This window comes from Protopterus annectens, chromosome 12.part0 (genome assembly GCF_019279795.1).
Source record: "Protopterus annectens isolate FY-2018-M chromosome 12.part0, PAN1.0, whole genome shotgun sequence".
In the NCBI taxonomy this organism is placed as follows: Eukaryota; Metazoa; Chordata; order Ceratodontiformes; family Protopteridae; genus Protopterus; species Protopterus annectens.
Window position 1 is genome coordinate 180,982,223 of NC_056746.1, and position 27,700 is coordinate 181,009,922.

General features: G+C 39.5%; 1 protein-coding gene across 1 annotated transcript in view; it reads right to left on the minus strand.

The window, feature by feature from the left end:
• CASKIN1 (CASK interacting protein 1) overlaps positions 1–27,700 on the minus strand; it is a 1,590,276-nt gene that overhangs the window by 395,093 nt on the left and 1,167,483 nt on the right. The window contains 1 exon segment of the mRNA XM_044089212.1: positions 5,416–5,494. Coding sequence (XP_043945147.1) covers positions 5,416–5,494 — 79 coding nt within the window.

A 27,700-nucleotide genomic window follows, 5' to 3' on the forward strand; every position in this document is an offset into this window, starting at 1 on the left:
ATATACTGGGAAATTACACGTTCTTTTTTGTAATACATTGCATTTAATGAGAACAAATTAATTTAAAGCTGTTAAAAAGAGAACAGATGTGTGTATTGAAATGTACTCAGATGGAAAAGCCATGTGATAAGGAAGCTGGAAAGAAATAAGAATTAAAAGTGTTCAAACTGCAGAGTAACATTAGAGACAATAACCTAAGGGTTTCAAGTACTTTATTACTGGTGAAATAAGAATGAATTATACCAGTGGAGGGATAATAAAATTAGTAACAAAGGGTGGTAGGTATTCATAAAGGGAAATGAAAAGTAGTTTTGTAGAATGTTTTTTTTTTCTTTTTCTCAATCACCAGAAAAGACTGCAGATTACACAAAAATAACAATCATCTAAGGTGGTGCAAGGAGAAACAGCTCTGCTTTTAGTTTGCATCCTGCAGTGAGTCAGTTATTACCAATAGATGTGATATGACCACTTGCACGCCTTTTTGGTCATAACGAACAGATTAAAGGGAATGATTTCCCCTTTGACAGCCAAGCTAACAGGATAGAACTAGAAGATTATTCAATGTACAAATTAATCTAGGCTTCTGTGAACAGTATGGCACATATGTTTTTTTAGCATTTTGTGGTTTGTGCTTTTATACCAGAGGTGCAATTGATGCACTGTGTTTTTAGTATTGTAATACACCAGCAGGAATAGTTGGTACAACCATTCTGTATACCGTGAAGGTATTCATGCAAAATGACATCTGTCCCTGATCAGTAGCACATAGCTTTAATGTTCAAACTTCCTGACTGCAGTAGCAATTATAATAATGCATTACAAAATACCAACTACCTTAATCAGTGTCTGATACTTGATATAGCAGTGATTAGGTCACCTAACAGCAGATCATTTATACTCATACTGCTGTGCTAACTACTGATAAAATCTCTGCTGACAAATAATTTAAATCCATAGAGTCACTGCTTTAAAGAACATTTCATCAACAGATTAATACATATCAGCTTTTCTTGCTTGAAGTCTGGTAGCAGAGCCTGACTGTAATGAGATAAAAGATAAATACATATGAAAAAATCCAGTTCCTTTTACTCAATAATTGTCTGAAAGAAAACTATATATTGATCATTGCTGTGGGGAAATATCTGCTTGAAAAACTATGAGTACTGGTGAAAGAAAACAAAACCTCTACCTAATTCCATTAGCAGAAATGCTAGAAACAAAACTTGCAAAAGATATAGGCTGTGATTCAGAAAGGTGTAGTGAGATGGGGAAACATTAGCTTGGCCATTTTCCCCCATAATGCTTTCCAGTTCATGAACTGCTCTACCTCTGAGGTGTTCCCCCTGCAGGGGCTTCGGTGCAAAGGATGGTCTTGTGTACAGACTGCAATATTAATGCAACAGTCTGAGGGAGTGGCTAATGCTGGAAATGTCCATGGCTCCTGATTTCAGGGAACTGTTCAAGTGAGTAAAATTTTACTCTAAGAGGAATAAGCGATAACTATAAAAGCACAACAGTTACCCATTCACTCCAATCGTAGGGAATTGAGAGTTTTGGTGTGTGTGTGTGTGTGTGTGTGTGTGTGTGTGTGTGTGTGTGTGTGTGTGTGTGTGTGTGTGTGTGTGTGTGTGTGTGTGCATGTGCACATGTGCACGTGTGCATTTGTGCATGTGTGTGTTTATTTTATTTTATTTTACATTTGTTGACTGGGCTAGTCCAACTGGATATATGTCCATTTTCAGTGGAGACCCGGGGAGAAAAGCTCCACACTTCAGAATAGAATCACAATAACATAAGTACATTACTAAGATTTAGCAAATTATACTAGTATATTACATTTTAGCTTAAGAGTAAGGAAAAAATCTTCCAAGCTACGTAACACGTACGAATATACATACAACAAAATATAAGGTAAGTGAAATCGAGCACTATTTAAACTTTAAAAAGGTTATACAAACAATAATGTTAGTAAAAAAAATAGTTTGTGTGAGTGAGAAGATTAGTGTTTGGAGACAGTGGAGGTAGTTAGTCTGGGTTTGCACAGGGGCATAGCCAGTGCGATTTAAGGTATGGTTTGAGTTTGGATTTAGTGGTGCTGCGGTAGCATTGTCGCCCTATAGTAAGACGTTGTCCTGTTCGATTCTCAGCTAAAGCGTCTTCTGTGTGGAGACATGCATGAATGGGCGTAACTTCATTGAAGGTTGTGCATCAGGGCTGGCAACTCGGCACATAAAAATCTACTGCCAATCATTAGCAGACCGGAGTTCTGCTGTGGCGACCCCTAACCGGGAAAAGCCGAAAGACACAACAAGTTGAAGGTAAGGAGGTTAGATCAGTAGGGAGGGAGTTCCAGGTTATTTTTATTTGAGGTATTGGGAGGGTGGCTTAATGGTTAAGGTGTTTGCCTTACAAACACAAGGTGCAGGGTTTGAGTCTCACAAGGGATAACTGGCTAGGCTTAAAATGGCTCGCAGTTGCAGTTAGCTTAGTACTAAACTATGACCCTATGAACCTATGTATGCACATAGGGGTCTGAATGTGTGTATATAGATGTGGGGGGGGGTGCCTTTGGTGATGTGATTCATAGGCCTTCAGGGAGAACACTACCATGGTTGGATCTGACTGTTAGTGTGCAATTCAGAAACATGATAATAACTCTGCATACCTCTCAACTGTACAGATGTTTGAAGATTGTCCAGATTTTTACCTCATATTTTTGGTCCATTATTCATAAAATTGTGATTTTCTAGCAAATCATTGCCAAATCATTGAAGATTTAAGTCAAAAAATAATGACAGTCGTTTGAGTTTCAGACTTCATACTCTTCAGAAAATTCATGCTAATGCAAAACCTGTTATTCTATCTACTTTGTAAGTTTATAAGAGCAATATTTAAAAATTGCCCCTATTTTTGATCCTTTGTCCCCCATTATTTATGGCTCTGTCCAGATTTCTTGCTTTAAGCGGTTGAGAGGTATGCTAATGAGCTGGTAATGAGGTATTTCTCACTGTGGCCATACCTGTTTCTGAATCACATTTTCGTGCTGTTGCACCAATTGACCAACCTGTGCTGGCTAATTAGAGTGAGCAGTGAGAACTTTTTTCAGAAACCTAGGGATAGTATTTCAGTTTTACTAGTCAATAAAGACGAAATTTTACTTGAAATTCTTAGAAACTTTCCAAATGGTACATACTCTGGCCTGAGCCCCTTCTCCACTGATAGGAGATGGAGGTTTTGTGTTTGAAACTTGTTACTTAAAGCAATAAGGCCTTGCATGCATGTATCATTAGAAATGGCACAGACAAGTGATGTAAATAATATGATTAAAGAATTTGAGTTCTTTGAATGGCTAAAGCAATCACTTTTAGGATACTAAAAATCATCAAACTGTAGCCTTCCTTTCACATTTTCATATCTTTTTCCAAGCAGACATGTGCTAGGTGCCAATGATACAGATTTTGTGCTTTCTCAAAATGTCTAAGTGCACACTGCCCTGAGAGATACAGCAGGGTCACAGTGTTGAGGTGAACACTACTCAGGCAGTTGTAAGAAAATATTGTTTTACAGATAAACTTGAGCCATCCTCATTTAAAATAGATGTAACAATGCTATGTGGGAAAGTCACAGCTCTAGTTTTATGTAACAGTATAGGGTGGGTAAAGGAGAGATATGTTCTAGGGTTCATTCTCAGTACATATAATCTATGTGCACTCAGGGCATACATAGTCCATTTTCTTAATTAGGGAGTAAGCAAGGTCCTAAGGACATCCTTGAGTAATGAACAGCTGCAGAGACATGGTTACACCATTGTATTATACAATAAGAGGTACTTTGGTGCACGCAAAGCGTATTGTGTTATCATGAGTTCTGTGTCTCTGTGACAGCAGTCAATAATATCTCAGAGCTATGGGCTAGCTTTCAACAACTCGTTAAACAAATAAACTGTATTTATAAACTACAGAAACTTTGCTATTTATGTTGTATAGCTGTTTCTACAATGCCTTAATCTATATCCTTTATTTTCCTGTGAACTCAGCACAAGCCCAATACAACAGTGAATAAAGTCTCTATTACAAGTATGGATCCTTTGAGCATGATTTTGTTATTGTAGGAGTATTTGGTGAGTCTTTTTGATGAACTTAGGTATATGGGATCATCCAGCATATCAAGTCCTCTTGTATAAAGATCTCAGTACCTTATTAACTAATATAAATCCTTGATATTGTTGTGAAGATACATAATGAAAAAGTGTACAGAACGCATGCATCTTTGCCCTGTAACATTTTTAACTTGCCAGTCTTTGCGCTTTTAGTCTGACTGAGATAAACTCTCATGACCCAAAGTTTCTGTGTCTTGTTGTCCCCGTACTAGTCTCACACATAAATTCAGTCCTCCCAAATACATTTTCCTAAAAACCTCTCCCAATGAATGCTTAACTTTTTTCTGATTCAACCTTAAAGGTTACTGCATTTTGTCATTGATTCTGACTTTAAAGGTGGGACATGTGTAGATCTTGGAAAAAGGGTCTGCTGTTTCAGTCTACAAGATGCTGCCAGCTATTTTATCTGCACAAACTGTGACTAACACAAAGCATATAACACTTTCATCTAGGTTATAGTTTTACTACTTTGTGTCACAAGGAAATTATTTTTCCAGTTTGCCTCCTGTGATGTGATAGTCATCGTAAAGCTATGGTGTGTAAACTAAAATATATCACACCCTCCCCTGTAATCTACAGGAGAATTGATTTGTGCCACTTCATATACTAATTGTTGTTAAGTTTAATCCCCATACTGACTGAGGATATTGTGTAGTTTGAAAGATGGTAGAACCTTCTACTGCAGTCTGGCCACCAGCATCAAAATGTAAGCCAACATTTTTAAAGCGAAAGGCAGTAGATGAGGAGGAAGCCATTACAATACCTAGTAAGCTAAGAAAAACAAAATTAAAAACATCAGGTAGCATCTACTGCAATGGAATGGTCTGAAAGGAATACATCTTGCAAAGAAGTATGGTTCTCACCTTTCATTTGCATAATCTATTACTTCAGTCATTCCATTAGCCAAATCAATATTTCCTGGTCATTTCTGAAAGTAGGCAGGTTTATCTAGCAGGCATTTTGCATTTAACAAATATTAAGTATTTTTTTTATTTTGGTAGTTTTCATGGTTAACACTATAATGCTTTTAACAAAGGTTAAGTAAACTTCTTATTTTACTGTTTTTTTTTGTGGTTAACTCTACAATGCTTTTCTTTTTTTTGAGATAGTAATGAAATGTCTGAGGGCAATAGCAAACACCGTGTAAGAGAAATAATCATCAGTAAGACAGAAGTATTCAAGTCCACAGAGGAATTAAGTAAAAGCTTTGTTTAGAAAAAAAAATATGAACCAGCTTTACAGAATATCTTACATACCTATTGGAGTTTCCATGGATTTTCCGTCAAGGACAGATTCCTGAATAGATGTTTTCTGACACAACACTGTTGCCAGTAACTGGAAAAAAAAAAGAACTTGTCAACCACAATGTTCAAATGCATTTTTCCATGTGCATGCATCAGTCTTTTAAGAAATGCCTTTAATTTTACAAAGCTAGCAGCTCTGTAGCTTGCGTCCCCTTTTGTACATTTTTATGTGCATGCTTATTTTTCTTTATTACATGACTGTGTTTTAATGTGTAAAATAATTTCTACTGGTGTTACTGAATGGGAATAATAAATTATTTTTAGATGAAAAATGTTGGTATTTACTACCTTCTGACAGTCCATCTTTCCCATGAAATAATCAGACACTGTTAACCCTCAGATGACTTACACCTTGATTTTTTTCTGTTGGTGAGACTACATATCCTGCTACAACACAGAACAGAAGGCTTCTGTCTTGAACTGCAGGATTCATTTATTTTTGTATCAGAACTTCATATTCTGCAGAGAAGTACAGTTCTACACTTCTTCACAAAACTGAAACTTAATTTTCTAACCATACTTTTTTTAAAAAATACCAAAGGGCTCTGACTGACTATGTTTGCAGATGACTGCAATCTAGGAGAAATCAAATAACTAACTAGTACCAAGATCATGGACTGAAACTTCTTCTTCTTTTGGCTTTTCCTGGTTAGGGGTTGCCACAGCAGATCACCTTGTCCACTCATGATTGGCAGTGGAGTTTTAGAGTCTTGAGTTGCCAGCCCGGCACCCAACCTTCCACAGAAGGCACACACACACACACACACACACACACACACACACACACACACACACACACACACACACACACACACACACACACACACACACACACCCTCATGCCTAGGGCCAATTTATAGTGTCCAATCCACCTACAGCATGTCTTTGGGATGTGGGAGGAAACCAGAGCACCCGGAGGAAACCCAGGCGACCACAGGGAGGACATGCAGACTCCATGGGTACCTGTCAAATCTTCAAACGCTCAAAATTTCAAACGTTACATGGTCGAGACCAAACGTTCAAAATTTTGACTGCTCGAAGATAGACTTTCAATGGCACCATATGGTGCAGATAGGGAGACTTTCCCTTTTCTGCACTGAAGTGTGGTCTCGGAGTTGGTATATTTAAGTAGGGGGTGCAAGGGGGCTTGCCCCCCTGCCTACACTGTTAAAGTGTTTTTTTTCTGTGTTTTCTTTCTTTTTTTTTATGTTCGGACATCCAAATGTCGAACATTTGGTCTCGACCATGTAATGTTTGACCATTTAACATAGACCCGACTCTGTACAGAAGGAACCCCAGCTGAGGATCGAACTGGAGAACCTCTTGCTGTGAGGCAACAACGCTAACCACTGCACCACTGTGGCGGCCCAAAATCATGGACTGAAACTAAATGTCATAAAAATTAATTATTGTAACCTTTGGGAAGTCATCTATCCCAAGGGAACTACTACATTGACAATACTCCCCTAAGAGTTGACCCAGTTGTTTGGGATATGGGAAGTTATGTTGACAGTGAGCTAACTTTCGACCATGTGTCCACTGTCACAAGAAAGTCCTTCTACATTTCACAGCTTATAAACAATGGGATTGTGTCTAGATCTAGTGATGTCGTTGTCCTCCTTTATTCAGTCCTCATTAGGCCAATCATTGTGTATAATGCCGGCTTTGGCATGTATCTCTCCAGACACATGCAACAACTGGAATGCCCACAGAGATACCTTATTAAAAGGATACAAGGCCTAAATAATATGTCCTAGATGGACTGACTCAAAGCTCTGTCATTATACTATGTATCCTACAGATTGATTACAAGTGACCTCAGTCTAGCATACAAGAAATCCTTAAACCCAATACTGATGGATTTACTGCACATCAGCAAATCAGATGGCATGAAAACACTCTATCTAAGGATGTAAACCTCTTCTGCAACATCAACGGAACAGTTTGGAAAGACAGTACATCTCAGAGAAGATACCACTGCTCTCAAACATACTCCCCATCTACATAAAACAAAGCTCATCCCTATTCATATTCAACTGCAACTTGGATATGTGGATGGGAAACAGAAAATTTACCCCAGGACTGCCCCCCTGTACTACTAATGGACAGAGGCAGCTAATAAAAGCTTTATCCCATGCATGGGTCTCCTCAAATTATCTGTGGTATGATTGTAGGGATCTACTTTAAATAATCAAAATACCACTTTGATGAATCGCAGAAGATTGAGACCATGTTGCCGAAAACTTAATTCAACGAACTCCCAGAACATCGTATTCTACCATTGGGAACCTAACCACTTGGCCACCAATAATCAAAATACAAACAGAAGAAAATTAAACCCACTAAAGTGGGGGGCTTTGCCCCCATACTCTCCTAACTAAATATACCAACTATGAGATCACACTACAGCTGAGAAAAGGGCAAAGTCAACCATGGTGGCCAAGTGGTTAGTTTCCCTGTGGTAGAATACAATTTTACGGGAGTCCGTTGAATTAAGTTTTCGGCAATGTGGTCTCAATCTTCTGCGATTTGATGAAGTGATACTTTGATTATTTAAAGTTGATTCAATCCTAGTTATTCTCATTAGGGGTATTATATAATTATCAACCATGGAATGGGTAAGGCCAGTTTATTATTCATTTTTACTTATGTCTTGCAAAATTGTACAGTGGTGTTATAAAAAAAGAATGCTTTTCGTTTTTTTTAAATAATGTCATTGTACATTCATTCATTGTTTCTTGCCTACCTGTGTTTGTTGCTTCTTTATCTGTAATGCACGTGTAAGATAATTTATGTAGTTATACTTCCACAATGTATTGTTTTAATGCAGTAAGTAATACTTTGTGTGCTGTTGTGGTTTGTATTAAGTGAGCATCTGTTAGCTTGCAGAATGAGTGGATTTTCATTTTGGAAAATACAAAAAAAAAACAAGTAATGGGTTTTGTTTGATTACCTTTTGTAGCATTTTAAAAAGACTTAAAAGTCATAATGGTATAACTAAAGATATGTGTAATTTTGTATGATTACTATTTAAGGAATACGTACTCAGTACTGCAGGTCATAAAATATCAGCAGTGGGTTCTATTGTTATGGCTCAGCTTTTTTCACTTTATAGTTATCAGCAGTTGAAGGGCAGAGATAAATAACTGAAACATGTTAAAGACAACAATAAACCATAAAATCAATGATAATAACTTAAAATGTCAAAAACATGGCAGAAATGCAAAGGCATCAAAATTACCTGAGAATGAATTGTCTGATCTCCAGCAGTCAATAGCAAACAATTTATTTAAATCAAAACTTGAATCAATGACCAGCAGACCTAGATATGTTATACAGTATTATATTCCAGTTATCAAAAAACATGTAGCATGGAGCATGAATAAACCTTGCAGCTGCTTACTGTAAGTATGGGAGAAAAAGAATTAAAGTGAAAATCTGATGCTTTTTTTTAAAACAGAATTCTTTGTTGGGGATCTTGTTTTGGGATTATGAATAAATTAATATCTCTTTTTTGAATAAAAACAGTCATATCTTAGTTACTTTGTTGTAAAATCCATAACACAGTACTCTGAGCATATTCTTCCTGAAACACTTTGACAGCACATCCTTCCTTACTATTCTATATCAATTTACTTTCTTGTTTTTGTCATACATAGTGAGAAAGACTATTAGCATTAAAGCTGACCTACTCAGGGTATTCCAGCAGTGCCAATAACTGTAGACCGACATTTAAATGCATCAAATATCTGTTTTAACCCCTCATCAAAGGTGAAACTTACACTCAACCTGTTTCTGTAATCCTGTATCTTTTCTGCATCACTTTACATAGATAGCTGAATCCACATTCTTAACTGCTATATATCACCCTGTGGTTAAAAGTTTCCCATTTGTACCTGTTTATGTCTTCCTTTTGCCAAATGTTGAGATTAAAAGGCTTGCTGATAATGTAGTTTTGAGACAAGTTGAATATCCATCTCCTAGTTCTACATCTAGTGGGCTGACCTTCAATGGTCACTTCTTGAACCTTCTACTTTAGCCACCTTTACTATAGCTCTCCTTATCCTTATCCACTATATTAATATCTGCATGCCAAGATTCATGATGAGAGTCTTTAGTTTATTGCAATCAATGGAATTATAACCAGTTATTAATTGTTTTTCAAGGCTTTTTGCTATTGAGGACCTTCATGTATCTCAGTTTAACTCTACACCTATCTACCACAACAGTGATTAAAGCAAGACTTCTTCTTGCAAGGTAAACAACACGCATAACAGAAACCTTGGGCTTTAGAACCTTGAAAGTATAACTACTGACCACTCCATCATCACTATGCACTGTTCTGACAAGCACCTTCAGTTATATCATGACAATTACTTTTACAAATTTCTTCACACTTATTGAAAACATTTATTGGCAATAAGTAATTAAACATCTTGTTATTTTCTAACTAAGAAGGTCTCAATAAACTGCCAGGCCTTTGGTGAAAAGAGAGCACAAACAATTTGATGATTTAAAAAAAAAATCTTCTTTACAAGTGCTGTTGAGACTGCGCATGGTCTTCAATCATAACGTGGAGATGCAAGTTTCTCAGATGCAAATTCTATGGGTATTTCAAATGTCTCTCTTGTAGTAAGCATGTGGGAACCTCTGTGCTCTTCAGCAAATGTAACTTTTTTTTTTTTTTTTTTTAGATTCACAATGTAGTTCAGTCTTTGTGAATGTTGCTTTCTTTGAGCAACATTATTCATCTCAAATGTACCATGCCTGATAACCAGAGAATAAGGCACAGTTCCTGAGCAAATGTCAGATGTGCCTGAGATTAATTTAGGACCATAAATTGAAATTCATAAACTTAATTTCCAGGTGTAATATTTCCCACATTTTTATGTTTATTAAAATTCTGTTTTTGTGTTTACTGTTTTCTCTAGAGTTGTGGTTTCAAATGTGGCAGATAACAATACAAATGTGGATATCAGTGTTTATGCCATAACATTTCTCCTGGAGACATACATTATCATCTGAGAAGTAAATCTGTAAATAAACAAGAATCGTTTTAAGCTTTTCATAGTATCACCTTTCATTTTCTTCAAATCTTCCTTCAAACTTTAGACAACTTTCTCTGTCAGGCCATTAGATGAATCATGGAGTGGTGCAGAAGTTACATGATGAAATCCAGTTTACTTCCTAAAGTTTGTAAATTCCTCATTGGCAAACAAGACCCATTGTCAACCATCAGCAACAGCATTTCAGGAAAACGTTAACTGCTAAAATTCTGCCTCAGCCTTTCAATATCGTATAGAAAGTATTAGAGGTTATAGTGTGCACATCTGTCAACTATGACTAAGCCGTTGTCAAAAGCAGAATCCTTTTTTAAAGGAATGGACAACACAATTATCATGCAGACGACCATTTTTCTTCAGGACAGTCTACGTGTGTAAGGTGCATTTACTGTGTTTTTGTTTCGTTTGTTTGTTTGCTTCACAGTTATCACACATCTTTGCTTCTTTTCCCACATATTAGTCCATGCCAGATTCCCGCAAAAATGATCTACTAAGACTTCTGTTCTGCACATCCCAAGATAAGCCTAATGTAACATTTTCTTTATTACAGAGTGACCTTATATAGGGCATTGACTCCAGACCTCCACAATACATGACCACCTTGGACACTTAATGCTACCCTGGAGGAATAGTGTTGACAAAGTCCTTGGCTTGGTTACTTTGGGCCAATCATTGAAGACTAATTCATGAACTTGTAACAAAATGATATGTTTGGAAGACCAGAGGGTTCGGCTTAATATGCACTAACCCCTGACTATGACATCTAATGTCACTGAACAAATGTATAGCATTTTTGGATAAAGGTAACTTACATAATGACTCAACATTATCACAAGACTCTCCTGATCTATAGCTGGTTTTATATATAATAATTAATCTTTTCCATGACAAACTCTCTAGGCAGTTTAATAAATAGAACGTATTATTAGCATGATACTTGCCTGGTCTGTAGACAGTTTTATTCATGATGACTCAACATTATCATGACACTCTCTTGATCTCTAAGCAGTTTTATACATAATGACTCAGCATTATTATGGCACTTTCCTGGTGCATAAACAGTTTTATATGACTCAGCACTATTATAGCACTCTCCTGGTCTTTAAGCAGTTTATACATAATGACTCAGCATTATTTATTTGTTTATTTATTTATTTAGTTTCTTTACTGGAGTAATATTCTTGTTCACTACAGAACAGTTATAAGCATGGTTTGGGTAAGTGTGTCATGATTTGACATTACCTAGGTGTACTCCCAGTATTCTAAGCAGTTGTATACATAATGACTCAGCATTATCATGACACTCTCCTTGGCTTTAGGTAGATTTATAAATAATGACTCAGCATTATCATGATACTCTCTTGGTCGTTAGGTAGATTTATAAACAACGATTCAGCATTATCATAATACTGCCACAGTCTGCAGGCAGTTTTCCACATGGCTCAGAGTTATCCCAACAGTCTCTCTATATCTAGACAGTTTGAAACACTTAGTCTCGGTAGCATTGTCCAGTGTTGTGACATCTGTAAACTATTCACAAAAAAATCCTTTCAGTGAAAAAGGAATTTAGTAAGAAGTCAGTTTATTCACTTATCAAGGCTGACCATGGAGGACAATGTTTTTATTAAGTCTGTTAGTGAACTCAAGCACCCGTGTTTTTGAAAGTGGCTATAATAAGAAGTTATTGGACACTTTTGCTAATGTAATTAAGCAGAATAGGTATATTAAAACAGATCACTTTTTAATGGAGTAAGTGATGCCATCAATCAGCTTAGCTTTTGACCAGTAGTACTAACATTTCACATTGAAAACATTATTAAAAGTAACTGGATGATTTTAAGTGGAACTGACACTTTTAAGTGAAATGAGATCTTCTTCTTCTTCTTTCGGCTGCTCCCGTTAGGGGTCGCCACAGCAGATCAACTGTTTCCATTTCTTCCTATCGTCTACATCTTGCTCTGTCACACCAACCACCTGCATGTCCTCTCTCACCACATCCATAAACCTTATCTTAGGCCTTCCTCTTTTCCTGTTACCTGGCAGCTTCATCCTTAGCATCTTTTTCCCAATATACTCTGCATCCCTCCTCAGACTGCGGTGGTGGTGCTGCGGTAGCATTGTCGCCTCATAGCAAGATGTTGTCCCGTTTAATTCTCAGCTAGAGCGTCTTCTGTGTGGAGGCATACGTGAATGGGGCGTGCCTTCATTGAAGGTTGTGCGTCAGGGCTGGTAACCCGGTACGTAAAAATCCACTACCAATCATTAGCGGACTGGAGTTCCGCTGTGGCGACCCCTAACCAGGAAAAGCCGAAAGACACAAACAAACTCTGCATCCCTCCTCAGCACATATCCAAACCAACGTAATCTTGCCTCTCTGGCTTTGTCTCCAAACCTTCCAACCTGGAGAGATCAATTAATAAAATTCTAAAACTGAGATGAGTTTTAGTACAACATTGTTTAAAAGAAAGAAGGGGTGTACAAGTGTGGTACATTTTCTTGTTATAGGTTTATTTCTGAAGGTCCCATCGCTCAGATGTTGCACACAAACAAGTCTTTTGATGTGGATCAATATGTTTTAAATAGTCATATGTTCACTCCTCCCACATTCTAAAGACATGCAGTAGGTGAACTGGACAGTCTTAAACATAACAATACTTTCAGAATTGCTCTATTACTAACATATATTATACTTCATTATTAACCACCTTCGCCCCTTTATATTTCCACAGTTAAGCTGTCTCCTCTTTTCATTATTTTAATTGCTAGACATCACAGATAATATTACTGTAGCTTTTGCAATGTTATATCTCTCTTTGCTATATACAAGCATCTGTTTATCTCAAATGTTCAACACTGTATATACCTATGCAAGCTATGTACATGCTCTGTTTGTAAATGATGTTTATGTAAGCTATAGTAAAGTTTTTTCTCATGTTTGAACACTTACCTGTATTTGTATTCATTCTGATATCATTTAACTGTATTTTATTTATTTGGCAAAATTGGTGTTAAATGTATAGCTTTTGTCTCAGGGTCTCTGCTAAAAGGGGTTTTACTCCAGTCGGACTTTCTCAGTAAACAAAGATAAATAAATAAATTAATTAAATAAGTTTCAATTGGGCCTGTATAAATCCAGTGTTATTAAAAGTGTGTTTAAATTATGATTGCCAAGGCATCGTAGCATTTAATATATATGCCATGTTTAGATTTCATTTTAATGTATTACTATTGTTGTATCATTTCTGAATGTGCTGATGATGTCATAGATCATGTGATTACATTCATCTAATTAAGAGGTGATATGAATTGGTGAGTTTGTTCAAAAGAAGTCTTAAGTAAAATAAAAGTACTAAACATTATTAATAAACCACTAAATAGTTTCTTTGTTATTTTGTTTTGTTTTCAATGGTTGTATTAAATTCTCTGCTGGTCCTGCTTGATGTTTTTAGTTTTCCTGTCCATGTACAAGGTAATACAAAGTAAGAACACAACCATATGACTATTTATGATATTTCTGGTTTCCAAAAATGATGGTTGTAACTTCCTTGTCCAGTTTAGAGTAAATTTGTTCAACTATCATCCATGTAAAAGACATAAAATATTTCATACTAAGAGCACATACTGTATGTCAAAGCACAGCTTCTGTAACATAAGATGATGCATTACAGGAAAGAACCATCTTTGTTTAACGAATAATGAGCAAACATGTCAAACACTGCAGTAAAGTTTCAGGCTTTTAAAATGCTAATGCTGTTTTTTTTCATGTCTATAACATACCTCTTCTTGACCAGTAACATAAAAGGTTTAGAAAAACTGTAAATTTTTTTAAGAAGAAAATCAGTCATGCATCGACACTAATATCACTGTTTAATGTAATAACAATTCATAGCCTTGGATTTATAATATATATTTAAGGTTATTTGGCATGGTAGTGAAGAATAAATGTATTAATGCCAGTGTACAAGAACAAAGGGGACATTCACATCAGTGGGCAGTATATAGAGGTATCAAACTCCTGTCACACTGCATGAATGTGCTCTGGGGGTATTTGATAAAGGAAAAAGCAAAGTGGTAGATAGTAAGATGGAAGATGAGCATTTCAGATTCACATCAAGATGCAGTATAACTGGTCTAATGTTTTTAGTGAGAGAGAGAGAGCTAGAGATGAGGAAAGAGTCTAACCAGAAATTCCTAGACTTGGAGAAAGCATATGACAAGGCCTAAGTAGGTTGATTTGGACAGTCCTGCAATGGTTCAAAGTTCAAGAAACAGTGGCAGACTTACTACAGGTTAGGTACAAGGAAGGACTCAAGGACCTGATGACACAAGTATAAACAGTTTTTGAACTAACAGATGGTTTCCTAGTGGGAGTGGGAATGCATCAGAGTTCAGCTCTAAGCCCACTGCTATTCATACTAGCGATGAACAACATTAGCAAACAGGTTGCAATGGACAAAGCAACAACACTGCTGTATGCTGATGATGTGTCATTACAAGCAGACTCTGAACAAGAATGTCAGCAAATGATAATTAATAAAATGCAAAACTGAAGACACATGGAATGAAAATTAGTACAGAAAAGACAGTTGTCATGGCTGCAAATGGAGGAAACCTGAAGTAAAATAAATTGAGATGGAAGAAAAACTAGTGGAACAGATTAAAAGCTTTAAATATCTGAGAGGGGTGGTTGAGGAGAAGGGAATTATGAATGAGGAGGTCAAACCTAGAATCAGACGGATTACAGCCAACTACCCCTGAGTGTCAGGGGTAGTGTGTGAAAAACAAGGTGTGTGAAAAAGTGGTGTGACCAGAGCTTCTGTATGGTACAGAAATCTGAGCAGTGAAAGTAGAGAAAAGGAGGAAGCTAGAGGTAATGGAGGTTAAGTGCCTGAGATGGATGGTAAGATGTACTCTGTCAGACTGATGAAGAAATTATGACATCAGAGCAGAAAACAAAGTAGCTCCAATTGCAGAGAAGGTCAAAAATAGTTGATTATAATGGTTTAGGCATTTGTGCAGGACAGCAGGGGACAATTTATGATGATGATTTGGGAGAGACAGGAGGAAGCCAAGAGAAAATGAGGATGTCCAGCAAAGACATGGATGGATGGATGGCTTGAGAGAGGACCTGTTGCAGCCAGGCATGATTATTGAAGAAGGTAGGAGAGTCGCATTCATGGAAAATGGTTTTGAAAACTTTACCCAGGTTAATACACAGCATGGGTGGCACATGGCCACCTTCGACAGTCTCAGTATCCTTTTCTATAAAGTTTACCACATTCCATGGGCAGGATCTACCTTTCAGAAGGAAGAATGCTAAAGGTCAAGTCAAGTCTGATGTTTCATATGCCTGTCCAGCTGTTAGACGGTGGGAGAACAACAGGAACTACTACATCAATAGGGTCAATGTCAGGCCATGTGGTAGTGACCCCCCCCCCTCCTTTCAGACTACTAAGTTCTAAAGGATTAAAGTATTGTCTGTTATAAGGTATTTATTTAATAGATTTATAGATTGTGACTAGGCTAACAACCCAGGGTGGTCTTTCAAAGCCTACGTTTTCCTGAAAGGATAATGATGTCCTGTATCCAAATAGGACCTTGAGAGACAGGCATTTATAAGCTACCTCTCTCCATAAGGAACATAGGGGCCAGGCCCAGTGTAAATATCCCATTACTCATCCACTGATCTGTGCTGCATTTAAACTGGGTAATAGACAAACTCAGCTTCACATGGATGGGAAGCCTGTTCCATTGGAAAGATAGTCTTTGGGACACATATCTGTCTCTCCATCGTGTTCTATTTAAGTTCTAGACAAAGTTCAGGTTCATAGACCTAGTATTTCTGGTACTCTTTGACTTACGAATATGTATGAGACTTATAAGTTTGGGGTTTGTGAATGTCTTGTAAGCCAGGCATAGTTTACCCCTCAACAATCTGTTGGAGCTTGAGTAGAGGGAAAGGGCTTTAAGGTGCAATGCACAAGGCAGGTTTGTTAAGCCATGCATTCTTTTTGTAAGGAATCTGTGAGGTCACTCTATTTGCCGCACATGCCTGGTCAGGTACATACTGAAGGGAGCACTGTACTCTATGACTGGTCTGATAAGGGCAGTGTACAGTGGGATAATGACTTCTTTGGATCTAGATACCATGCCCTTACGTACAAGTTGTGCAACATAAAAGGATTTCCTCACCATTGCGGCCATGTGATAGTCAAAGGTAAGGCTACTGTCTACATGTATACCCAGATCCCTGACAACTGGGTCAACTCTTAGGGGCGTATTATCAACACGGTAATTAGATGAGATGGTTGACTTCTCAAAGGGTACAATTATGCATTTCTTAGCAATGAGTTTAGTCTTAAACTCAGTGCTGAGAAATGTATAATTGTAAATTGGAGTCAAATGGCTTTGACTCCGTTTATTAGTCAGAGATAGACCAACTTGAAGGATGCTAGTGTCTGCAGGGAAGTTGATGATAATTCTCAGTCTGCAGTCATCTGAAAACTTAGTCAGCCATAAACCTTTAGCACTTGCCTCCATTTCAGAGAAATAGATGCCAAAAAGGAGCGGGTCCAGTAAGGAGCCCTGGTGGACTCTGTTAGTGACTAGCCTCTTGATGGAGGTGGACTCACCTATTTTGACCTCCTGTGTCTTACTAGTGAGCCAGTTAGCTATCTACAGTGTGATAAAAGGGTTTAGACCTAAATTAGTGAGCTTGTCTATAATGCCTGAGTGGGGTATTGTACCAAAAGGTATACTGTGTGCACAGTTTTATATTCATCCAATATTTTGGTGACCCCCTCAAAAAAATCCAACAGATTTAATAGGAATGACCTTCCTTTAACAAAGCAGAAGTGTGTTGGGTCCATCATTTGCAGGTTAACTATGTCCTCATTTATAATGTCCATGATGATTCTTTCCATAGCCTTAAATATGAGGCAGGTAAAACTTATGGGCCTATAGTTACTCGGATCAGTGTTTGGACCTCCTTTATGCAGCCAACTTATATTCCTTGGACACAAAATCTGACTGAAGACTACAGCTGAAAAGTGATTCAAGTGGACCATAGGGGTCATGTATTTACTGAACATCCCAGTATGTTACTGAGGCACATCAATTCAGTGTTTCTGGCCTTGGAAAGTGCATTGATGACCTGTTCCCTAGTAATTGCTGGGGGGATAGTGGCATGCAGTATTTCCTTTAGACTATCAGTAGGGGAGTTGGGAGGGGGAGAAAATTTGAGCCGAGCCTGTCAGCCAAAAGGTTGGCAATGGGCTTCAGTTTAGTGTGCGTTATGCCATTTACAATAAGTTCTGCAGATTATTGTTATTTTCTATGACATTACAGACATAGCTGTAAAAAACTTTGTGGTTGTTCTTTGTTTTAGAAACTATTTTTTTCTTCAAATTTAGCCTTTGAAGTATTAATTAACCCTCTTAGCTGCCTGTTTAGATTGGCCAAGGGGCCATTAGTATTTATGGCTTTGTTCCTCCTATGCTTGGCCAAGACTTTTTTTTTTCTTTTGTTGTATAACTGATGGATATTGAGATCCCTACCAGGGTGGTTTGCTTTTGAGTTTGTCTTATTCTTAATATGAGTAGGCACAGTTCACTCTACACAGCTATTAATATGGCTGTACAGAGATTTTGTAAACAGTTCAGGCTATGCTATGGTGTTTACTGGACTGGGAGTACTTGGAATTTAGCCAAACTGTCACTTAGTAGAGAGCTGTTATCCTTGGAATACTTGCTAAAGGTTTTTGGTTTCTATCTTATGGTCAGATATTTTGAGCAAAGTCATTACATTGGATGAGGAACATCAGCTCCCCGTGTTCATGAGTATGAGGTCAAGGACGTTTGTTCCCCTGATAGGTAAAAGGACCAACTATTCCAGGATGTTGGTATTAACAAAGTTTAGATATCGCTGGGCTAGAAGTGGTATAGGATTCCTAATCTCTAGAGGGGTAGTTGAGATCCCCCATGAATATCGGATTGGGTTGAATGCTGAAGGATGCTAGTACATTGAGATAGGTAATATGGATTTCCTGGGACATGGATGTATAGATTGCAAGGATCTAAGATGACTTCCCTGCTTAGTCTTGCAGAAGCATATCAGCATTAAGCAGGAATGGAAATCAAACCAGAAGTAGATAAAAATCAGGCAGCAACTGAATGTGCCAAAAAGTAAAAGAAAGAATATAAGGTGAAGGATCAGATGAGAAGGCATAAAATGTGGAAAATGCAAAAATATAGTTGCAAGTATAGAAAACTTCTGGAAGAACCTCATATTGATCAGGATCGAACACAGGAATGGTTAAGGAGAGGTGAATTCAAACCAAAAGATGAAAAGTTAATATTAGTGGCCCAAGACAGTGGGCTATGTACATGTTAGTTTACAAAGTCCATTGAACATGTGGGAGAAACAGACAAATGTAGGTTTTGTAAAACAGAATTGGAAACAATCGCCCACCTTGTTTCTGGTTGTGACATACTAATAGCAGAAGGATTGTATACTGAAAGGCATAATAATGTGGCAAGACTGTTGCACTGGGGATTGTGCAAACATTATGGTATTGAAGTGGCTTGAAAACACTGGAAACGTGAAACACAAAGCATCAGATAAAATGGTGAAGTCTACATCACATGAGCTCACCCATTACCAGCAGTTCAAAAGATAGATGTGAGAAAAACACATATACTGGTCCATGAAAAGAAGACAAAAGTAGTACTGATCATCAAAATCGCTACACCCAGTTGTGAAGATTGGGGAAAGATGGGTGAAGGCTGCCAGTCTAGTCAAATAGAATTTGATACATAATTCTATCATTTGTATATATAAATGTAAAATACAGGCTTGTGTTCTTAAATGAAAGAAAACACTGTAAAATGTGAGCGTCCAGATTGTTGCAACATTGCCATCTGCTGTAATGAAAACCAAGCCAAGCATTTCAAATGTTCTTTGAAGTTACAATTACCTAAATGGTGGTGCCGAAGTGGCTAGCTGAACACATTCTTTCTAATGTCTTAACTTAATGAATAATTGTTAGAGTGTACATGTGAAATGTCTTTTATTGTTGTAGTTTCCTGAGCAGGTGTTAGCTTGCTAAATAATGCAGTTTTTTGGCTTGGAAGCTCCAGACTAAATGTCAAAATGATGTAAGGTGAATACTGGGAAAACCTAAGTGTGAAAATTATGTAATTTGGGAAGGCCATAGCAGAGCTGTTTGTTAGTGAGTTTGTTAGTGAGTTTAAAAATTATTGTTGAGAGAGAGACTGTAAGCATTTTGTCTTGGACCATCAACCCCAGCACTGCTTATGCTCTGTATGTATATAAGTAAGATTATAGCACTGTGTTTTCTCTTAAGAATAGCTAAAGCTTATAAAGTTAGATTAAGTTAGATTAAGTGTTTTTCTTTGACATCAGACCTGTCCTAATGTATTATTTTAGGTTTCTGTGTGATCGCTGAACTCTTGGATATATCTGTGGTGTAGTAGTATTGTCTTGTGTTTAATTATTTATTATTAAATATTTGAAAAACTTTTACCTGTGGCTGGTTTGTGTAGAGATAAGTAGGCTCTAGAGTACATTGCATATTTGTAGAGCTTATTGTATTATTATTGTAGAGCTTATTGTAATAAGCCACACTAATAAGCCTTAGACTGAATAGTCACATTAACAATTGGATAATAATATTGCACAGTAATAACTGGACACCCTTTTAAGGGCCTTTGGGTAGCTGATAAATATTAGCTGGTGGTGGCAGGAATTTCTACCGTATAGTCCAGGAAAAGCCGAAAGAAGAAGAAGAAGTCTGGGTAAAGGGGCACAGCTGGAGAATCTGTGTCAGCCTTTCCCAGGACTGTCTGTGAAGTTGTATAAATACTTATCTCAAAGTGTGTTTGGTGTGTCAGCTACCTGGACAGGGACTCGAAGCACTGGTGGGACAGAGAGGGTACTGGAGGTTAGCTTGCCAGCTAAGCTGAGATCTGGACCCTATTGTTGTGCCAGTGGAGAGTCTTATTGGGGACCTGGAGAGCAAGGAGTAACTAGCCCCAGACTGACTGTGATCTCTGTGTACACTTAAGGGAAATTGTACTTTACTGTGTGTATTTGTTATCCTTTCCTCTTTTATGAGACAACCTCGCTGGTGTTAGTGGTGAGGATTGAGGCTCCTTGATTGCTGGGCCAGGGCATGGTTGTAACACATCTGGTGGCAGTGGTGGGATAAGATATCCTCACATATCTGTTTGGCAGTGGTTGGGATAAGATATCCTCACGCATCTGTTTGGTAGTGGTGTGGGTAAAGTGAATTCTGTAGCTTATGTATAGTGATCTCTGAGGGTGTTTTGTATTCTAAATCAGCCATGCAGTGTATACTCAGAGTTCAGATCACAATTGTTTTATTTCTTTTGTTAGCTTAGTTAGTCAGGTTGAGCAGGCAGCATGTCAGCACAGAAGTATGGAAAGCTGACAAGGAGCCAGCTGGTGGAGATGTGCCAGGCTAGGGGACTGGTGCATGGAAACCTGACTGAGGCAGACCTGATTACAGCCTTGGTTACAGCTGCATCAGAAAACAGCATCCAGGAGGACAAGCAGACTGGCAGTGGAGATACAATATCCTCAAAGAATGGACAGTTCAACCTTTCTGCGAAGGACAATCAGACTGGCAGTGGAAATACAATATCCTCAGGAGAATGGACAGCTCAACCTTTCTGCAGTGGACTTAAAAATCCAGCTGAAGCTAAAGAAACTTGAGTTGGAGACCAGGCATTTTGAGATAGAAGCCAAAGAAAAGGAGCATCAGAGGAAGCATGAGAGGGAAATGCTGACTCTTCGCCAGAGTCGTGGAGGTAATGGGGAAGGGAGTAACTGGACCCCAGAAGCACAACAGGTCAGTAAATTTCTTCCACAGTTTAAAGAGGGGGATAATTTTGATAGTTTCATTCACATGTTTGAAAGGGTATGCAAACAGTATAGTGTTAACCAAAGGCTCTGGGTATGGTTCCTGACACCCTTACTCCATGGGAAAGCTATAACCTGTATATCACAAATGCCTGACTCTGTCTGTTTTGATTATACTACTGTAAAAAAAAATGTCTGTTACAATGTTTTAAGATAACACTTGAAATGTATAGGAAAATGTTTTGTGAGCAAAGACGCAAGGCAGATGAAAATGTATGTGAATATGTTGTTGAACTGAGCACTTATTTTCATAGCTGGGTGAGTGGATGTCAGGTCACCACTTTTGAAGGGTGGGTAGACCTTTTGGCGAGGGAACAAGCCCTTAGCACTTTGCCTGAGGACATGAGGATCTGGTTCGCTGATAGACAATGTGCTACTTCAGATGATTTGGGGAAGAAGGGAGACCTATACCTGGCCAGCAGGGCAGCCCTTCACAGGAAGGGGACCCCCAGTACTGCTCATGGGTCTAAAGGAACCCATAGTGGGCAGCACAGACTGCCCCAACAGAATCTGCCAGTAGCAAGGGAAGCCACTAGTCCAGGTACACGTCCAGAAGCTAGGGTTAAATGTTTTGAATGCAACCAGTGGGGCCATGTGGCATACAGATATCCATGGAGGCAATGTAGGGAACCAAAGATGAGGGAGCCAGTAACTGGGAAAGGCAAAATGCCAACAGTAGGTTGTCTTGAGACAACAGGGGTATGGACCTACCATCCTGCAGATGTCCTGAGAGGGAAGGATTTGGATGAGGCAGTACCATATACTTATGCAGTTATACGCAGTGAGGCTGGGAGACAAGCATGTGGGTCTGGTAGCCTCGGTGAGACCCAGACAGACTGCATTCTTGCAGCCAGGACTGGTGAGGTGGTTACTTCAGGGAGTGAGCTATGCTGTAGCAGTGAGACTGAAGGTGAGCCAGAGCTGCTTGTGGGTACTGATGTTCCCTTGGACAGGGTAGTTGCAAAGATAGAGGTGAGTAGTAGTACCCAGGCTGACAGTAAGGCACCACTGTCAGAGGATGCCAGACTTCCTGTGGAAGGGGAATGGGGAAGGGTTACAAGGAGAGAGCTGAGACAAGCTCAGCTCTCAGACCCTACATTGCAAGGCCTGAGGCAGGTAGCTAGCATGGCACCTGATTCACAAGGGAAGGAGGAATCTGTATACTGGGGCAAAGGGGTACTATACAGAGAGTGGACCCCAGCAGTTGGTAGTGCCTAGAGCTTACTGTCTGGCGCTTCTAGCCATAGCCCATAATATTCCCTTTGCAGGTCATATGGGCATAAAATGTACAAAGGGGCATATTATGCAGAACTTCTATTGGCCTGGAATTTCCAGAGATGTAACAGAATACTGCAGGACCTATGCGCAGTGCCAAAAGGTAGGCAAGGCAGGAAACAAGGTGAGAGCTCCTTTGATGCCTTTGCCTGTGATTGAGGAGCCATTTCAGAGGGTAGCTATGGATATTGTGGGTCCTCTGAGTATCCCAAGTTCTACAGGGAAAAAGTATATCCTAGTGGTAGTGGATTATGCTGCACAATACCCTGAGGTAGTGGTTTTGTCCTCCATTGAGGTGGAGAAGGTGGCAAATGCTTTGTTAGAGATTTTCAGCAAGGTGGTTTCCCAAAAGAAATACTGACTGACTGAGGTACCAATTTCATGTCAGACCTGCTGGCTTGTCTGTGGAAGTTCTGTGGGGTGAAGCAAATGAAGACCACCCCTTACCATCCCCAGACTAATGGTCTTGTTGAGAGGTTAAACTCTACAATGAAGTCCATGCTACGGGCATTTGCAGATCAGGTTAAGAGGGAGTGGGACAAATATTTGGCCCATCTGTTGTTTGCTTACAGAGAGTTCCCCAGGAATCCACAGGTTTTCACCCTTTGAGTTGCTGTATGGGCATAGGGTGAGGGGACTGCTAGATTTAATTCGAGATGAGTGGGAAGGTGAGTGTGAGTCTCACAAGGAGTCTGCTGTGGCATATGTCTTAAACCTCAGGGCAAGGCTCAGGTTCATAGGTTCATAGGTTCATACTAGGCTATCTGCCCTGGGGCAATTATAAGCCTAGCCCGATTCTGTATGGCTTACGCCACCCCTTGATTTGAGTATATGGGCTTGGCTCAGGAGAACCTGGCAGAAGCCCAACAACAGAAAAAGGTGTGGTATGACAGGAATGCTCGAGCTAGAGAATATGCTGTGGGGCAGCAGGTAATGGTTCTCATTCCTGTCAGACACAACAAGCTGCAAGAGATGAGTGGGAAGGTGAGTGTGAGTCTCACAAGGAGTCTGCTGTGGCATATGTCTTAAACCTCAGGACAAGGCTCAGGGAACTCATGGGCTTGGCTCAGGAGAACCTGGCAGAAGCCCAACAACAGAAAAAGGTGTGGTATGACAGGAATGCTCAAGCTAGAGAGTATGCTGTGGGGCAGCAGGTAATGGTTCTCATTCCTGTCAGACACAACAAGCTGCAAGCAGCTTGGGAGGGACCCCACAAGGTGGTAAGAAAGGTAAGTGATGTTAACTACATGGCGGAAGTGCTAGGCAGATGGCAGGGGCACAAATTGTTCCATGTTAACAGGATGAAAACTTACCATGATAGGGAGGCCCTTGTGCTGAGCATTTGCAGTGGATTGCAGGAGGAGTGTGAGGGAGATCTGGGGACTGATCTCCTCAGTGAGGCTCGGGCTGACACCTCAGTGGAAGGGGTAGCAATGTCCCAGCAGCTATCTCCTACCCAGGTTCGAGAAATCCAAGCAGTATTGCAGGAATTTGGGGACATGTTCACTGGGAAACCAGGGAGCACCTGCCTAGTGCAGCACCAGGTGGATACAGGACCCCAAAGGTCTATTAGGCAGGCCCCTTACAGGGTGTCTGAGGGAGTCAAACAGACTTTGAGGGAAGAGGTACAGGAGATGTTAGAAATAGGGGTGATTCAAGAGTCCAACAGTCTCTGGGCCTCGCCAGTGGTGTTGGTGCCAAAGAAGGATGGCAGCAACAGGTTCTGTGTGGATTACAGGAAATTAAATAGTCCCACAGAGCAGATGCTTACCCCATGCCTAGGACAGATGAGGCCCTAGAACAGCTGGTTGGGGCTAAGTATCTTACAAACCTTGATCTTACCAAGGATTACTGGCAGGTGCCCTTGACTCCCAGTGCTAGAGAGAAGTCAGCCTTTGTGACTCCTTTTGGCTTGTATGAGTTCACAAAGATGCCCTTTGGGATGAAGAATACCCCAGCAACTTTCCAGAGGCTGGTGGATAGTATCCTAGCAGGAGCAGGAGGGTTTGCCCTTGCTTACCTAGATGATATTGCCATCTACAGCCATTCCTAGCCAGAGTACCTTCAGCATGTCAGGGAGGTGCTGGGCAGACTACAGAGGGCAGAGCTGACAATTAAGCCGAGCAAATGTCAGGTGGGTATGGCAGAGGTCTCCTACCTAGGACATAGAGTGGTGAGTGGTAAGATAAGGCCAGAAACTGCCAAAGTGGAAGCTATTCAGGCATGGCCTGTACCTGTTACCAAAAAGCAGGTGAGGGCATTCTTAGGGACAGCAGGGTACTACAGAAAGTTTGTCCCCAGTTATAGTACCATAGCTGCTCCCCTCACAGACCTGATAAGGAAGAACAGGCCAGATAAGGTAGTGTGGACCCCAGGATGTGAGCAGGCATTTCAGAAGCTTAAGGAAGCTTTGGGGGGTCCCCCTGTGTTAGCCAGTACACATTACAGCAAATAATTAGTTGTGCAAGTGGATGCTTTGAACCATGGGGTGGGGGCTGTACTTAGCCAGATTTCTTCAGAGGGGAAAGAGCACCCAGTGGTTTATCTCAGTCATAGTCTCCAACCCAGGAAGGAATGCTATGCAGCTGTAGAAAAGGAATGTTTAGCCATAGTGTGGGCATTGCAGAAACTTCAGCCTTATCTGTATGGAAGAAAATTCACTGTAATGACAGATCACAACTCTCTAACATTGTTAAACAGAGCCAGTCAGCAAATTGCAAAATTGCTAAGATGGAGCCTAGGGTTGCAAGCATATGATTTGTCAGTGCAGCACCACAGTGGGAGTAGCAATGCAAATGCAGATGGGCTGTCAAGATGGGGAATGGGGTGAAGTACCCTTAGATAGACCTAACCCTCTCAAGCTGCATTTCTCAAGGGTCACTTGAAAAACTAGCTTGAGTTCTCCAGGGGGGAAGAGATGTGAAGATTGGGGAAAGATGGGTGAAGGCTGCCAGCCTAGTCAAATAGAATTTGATACATAATTCTATCATTTGTATATATAAATGTAAAATACAGGCTTGTGTTCTTAAATGAAAGAAAAATCTGTAAAATGTGAACTTTAAGATTGTTGCAACATTGCCATCTGCTGTAAGGAAAACCAAGTCAAGCATTTCAAATGTTCTTTGAAGTTACAATTATCTAAATGGTGGTGCCAAAGCGGCTAGCTGAACACATTCTTTCTATTGTCTTAACTTAAGGGATCATTGTTAGAGTGTACATGTGAAATGTCTTTTATTGTTGTAGTTTCCTGAGCAGGTGTTAGCTTGCTAAATAATGCAGTTTGTTGTCCTGGGAGCACCAGACTAAGTGTCAAAATGATGTAATGTGAATACTGGGAAAACCTAAGTGTGAAAATGATGTAATTTGGGAGGGCCTTAGCAGAGCTGTTTGTTAGTGAGTTTAAAAACTATTGTTGAGAGAGAGAGACTATAAGTATTTTGTCTTGGACCATGAACCCCAGCACTGCTTTGCTCTGTATGTATGTAAGTAAGATTGTAGCACTGTGTTTTCTCTTAAGAATAGCTAAAGATTATAAAGTTAGATTAAGTGTTTTTCTTTGACATCAGACCTGTCCTACTGCATTATTTTAAGTTTCTGTGTGATATCTGAAGTCTTAGATATCTCTGTGGTGTAGTAGTATTTTGTGTTTTATTTATTTATTATTAAATATTTTAAAAAACTTTACCTTTGGCTGGTTTGTGTAGAGATAAGTAGGCTCTAGAGTACATTGCATATTTGCAGAGTTTATTGTAATAAGCCACTCTATTAAGCCTTAGACTGAATAGTCACATTACCAATTGGATAATAATATTGCACAGTAATAATTGGACACCCATTTAAAGGCCTTTGGGTAGCTGATAAATATTAGCTGGTGGTGGCAGGAATTACTATCGTATAGTCTGGGTAAAGGGGCACAGCTGGAGAATCTGTGTCAGCCTTTCCCAGGAGCATCTGTGAAGTTGTATAAATACTTATCTCAAAGTGTGTTTGGTGTGTCAGCTACCTGAGCAGAAACATGAAGCACTGGTGGGACAGAGAGGGTACTGGAGGTTAGCTTGCCAGCTAGGTTGAGATCTGGACCCTATAGCTGTGCCAGTGGGGAGTCTTATTGGGGACCTGGAGAGCAAGGGAGCAACCAGCCCCAGACTGACCTTAATCTCTGTGTGCACGTAAGGGAAATTGTACTTTACTGTGTGTATTTGTTATCCTTTCCTCTTTTATGAGATGACCTCCCTGGCGTTAGTGGTGAGGATTGAGGCTCCTTGATTGCTGGGCCAGAGTACGGTCATCACACCAGTGACTACAGCATCTTGTAGAGGCAGAAATGAGAGCAACATGGAAGAAAGATACTGTACCCTGACAGTTCCAATAGTAGTAGGAGCAATGGGTCTTATAAAAAAGAATCTACTTAGATATGTTACCAATACATGTAACTCCATACGAACTGCAGAAGGAGTCATTACTGGGCACATTGCGGGTGCTGCGAAGAGCACTACTGGTTGACATCAAAGAGTGAAACAATACTAATTTCATGAATTTTAATCATACTTTGACTTAGAAATTGGGTCCATTCCCATCATGGTATTAGAAACCCAAAAGATTTGGAGAAATTAAAAAGGTTGCAAGGATATGGTACGACACCCTGTTTATGGTGAGTTGTGCATGTATGAGTTCCAGTGGGTCATACACTTTAACTAGTCTGGATGTGAGGTTGTTTTTAATATAGACTGAGATTCCTCCACTTTTAAATCTCCCCTGTGCAGTAGCTCATCTAAAGGTGTGAAAGACATTAAAACCTTGCATTTCTGGGGTACTTTCTGGAACTTCAAACCATGTATCTGTTACTACACACATGTCTACATTCTCCATGGGAGAGGACGGCTTACAGGGAGTGGAGTTTCTTGTTAAGACATCTAGTATTTAGCAGTACCACTTTC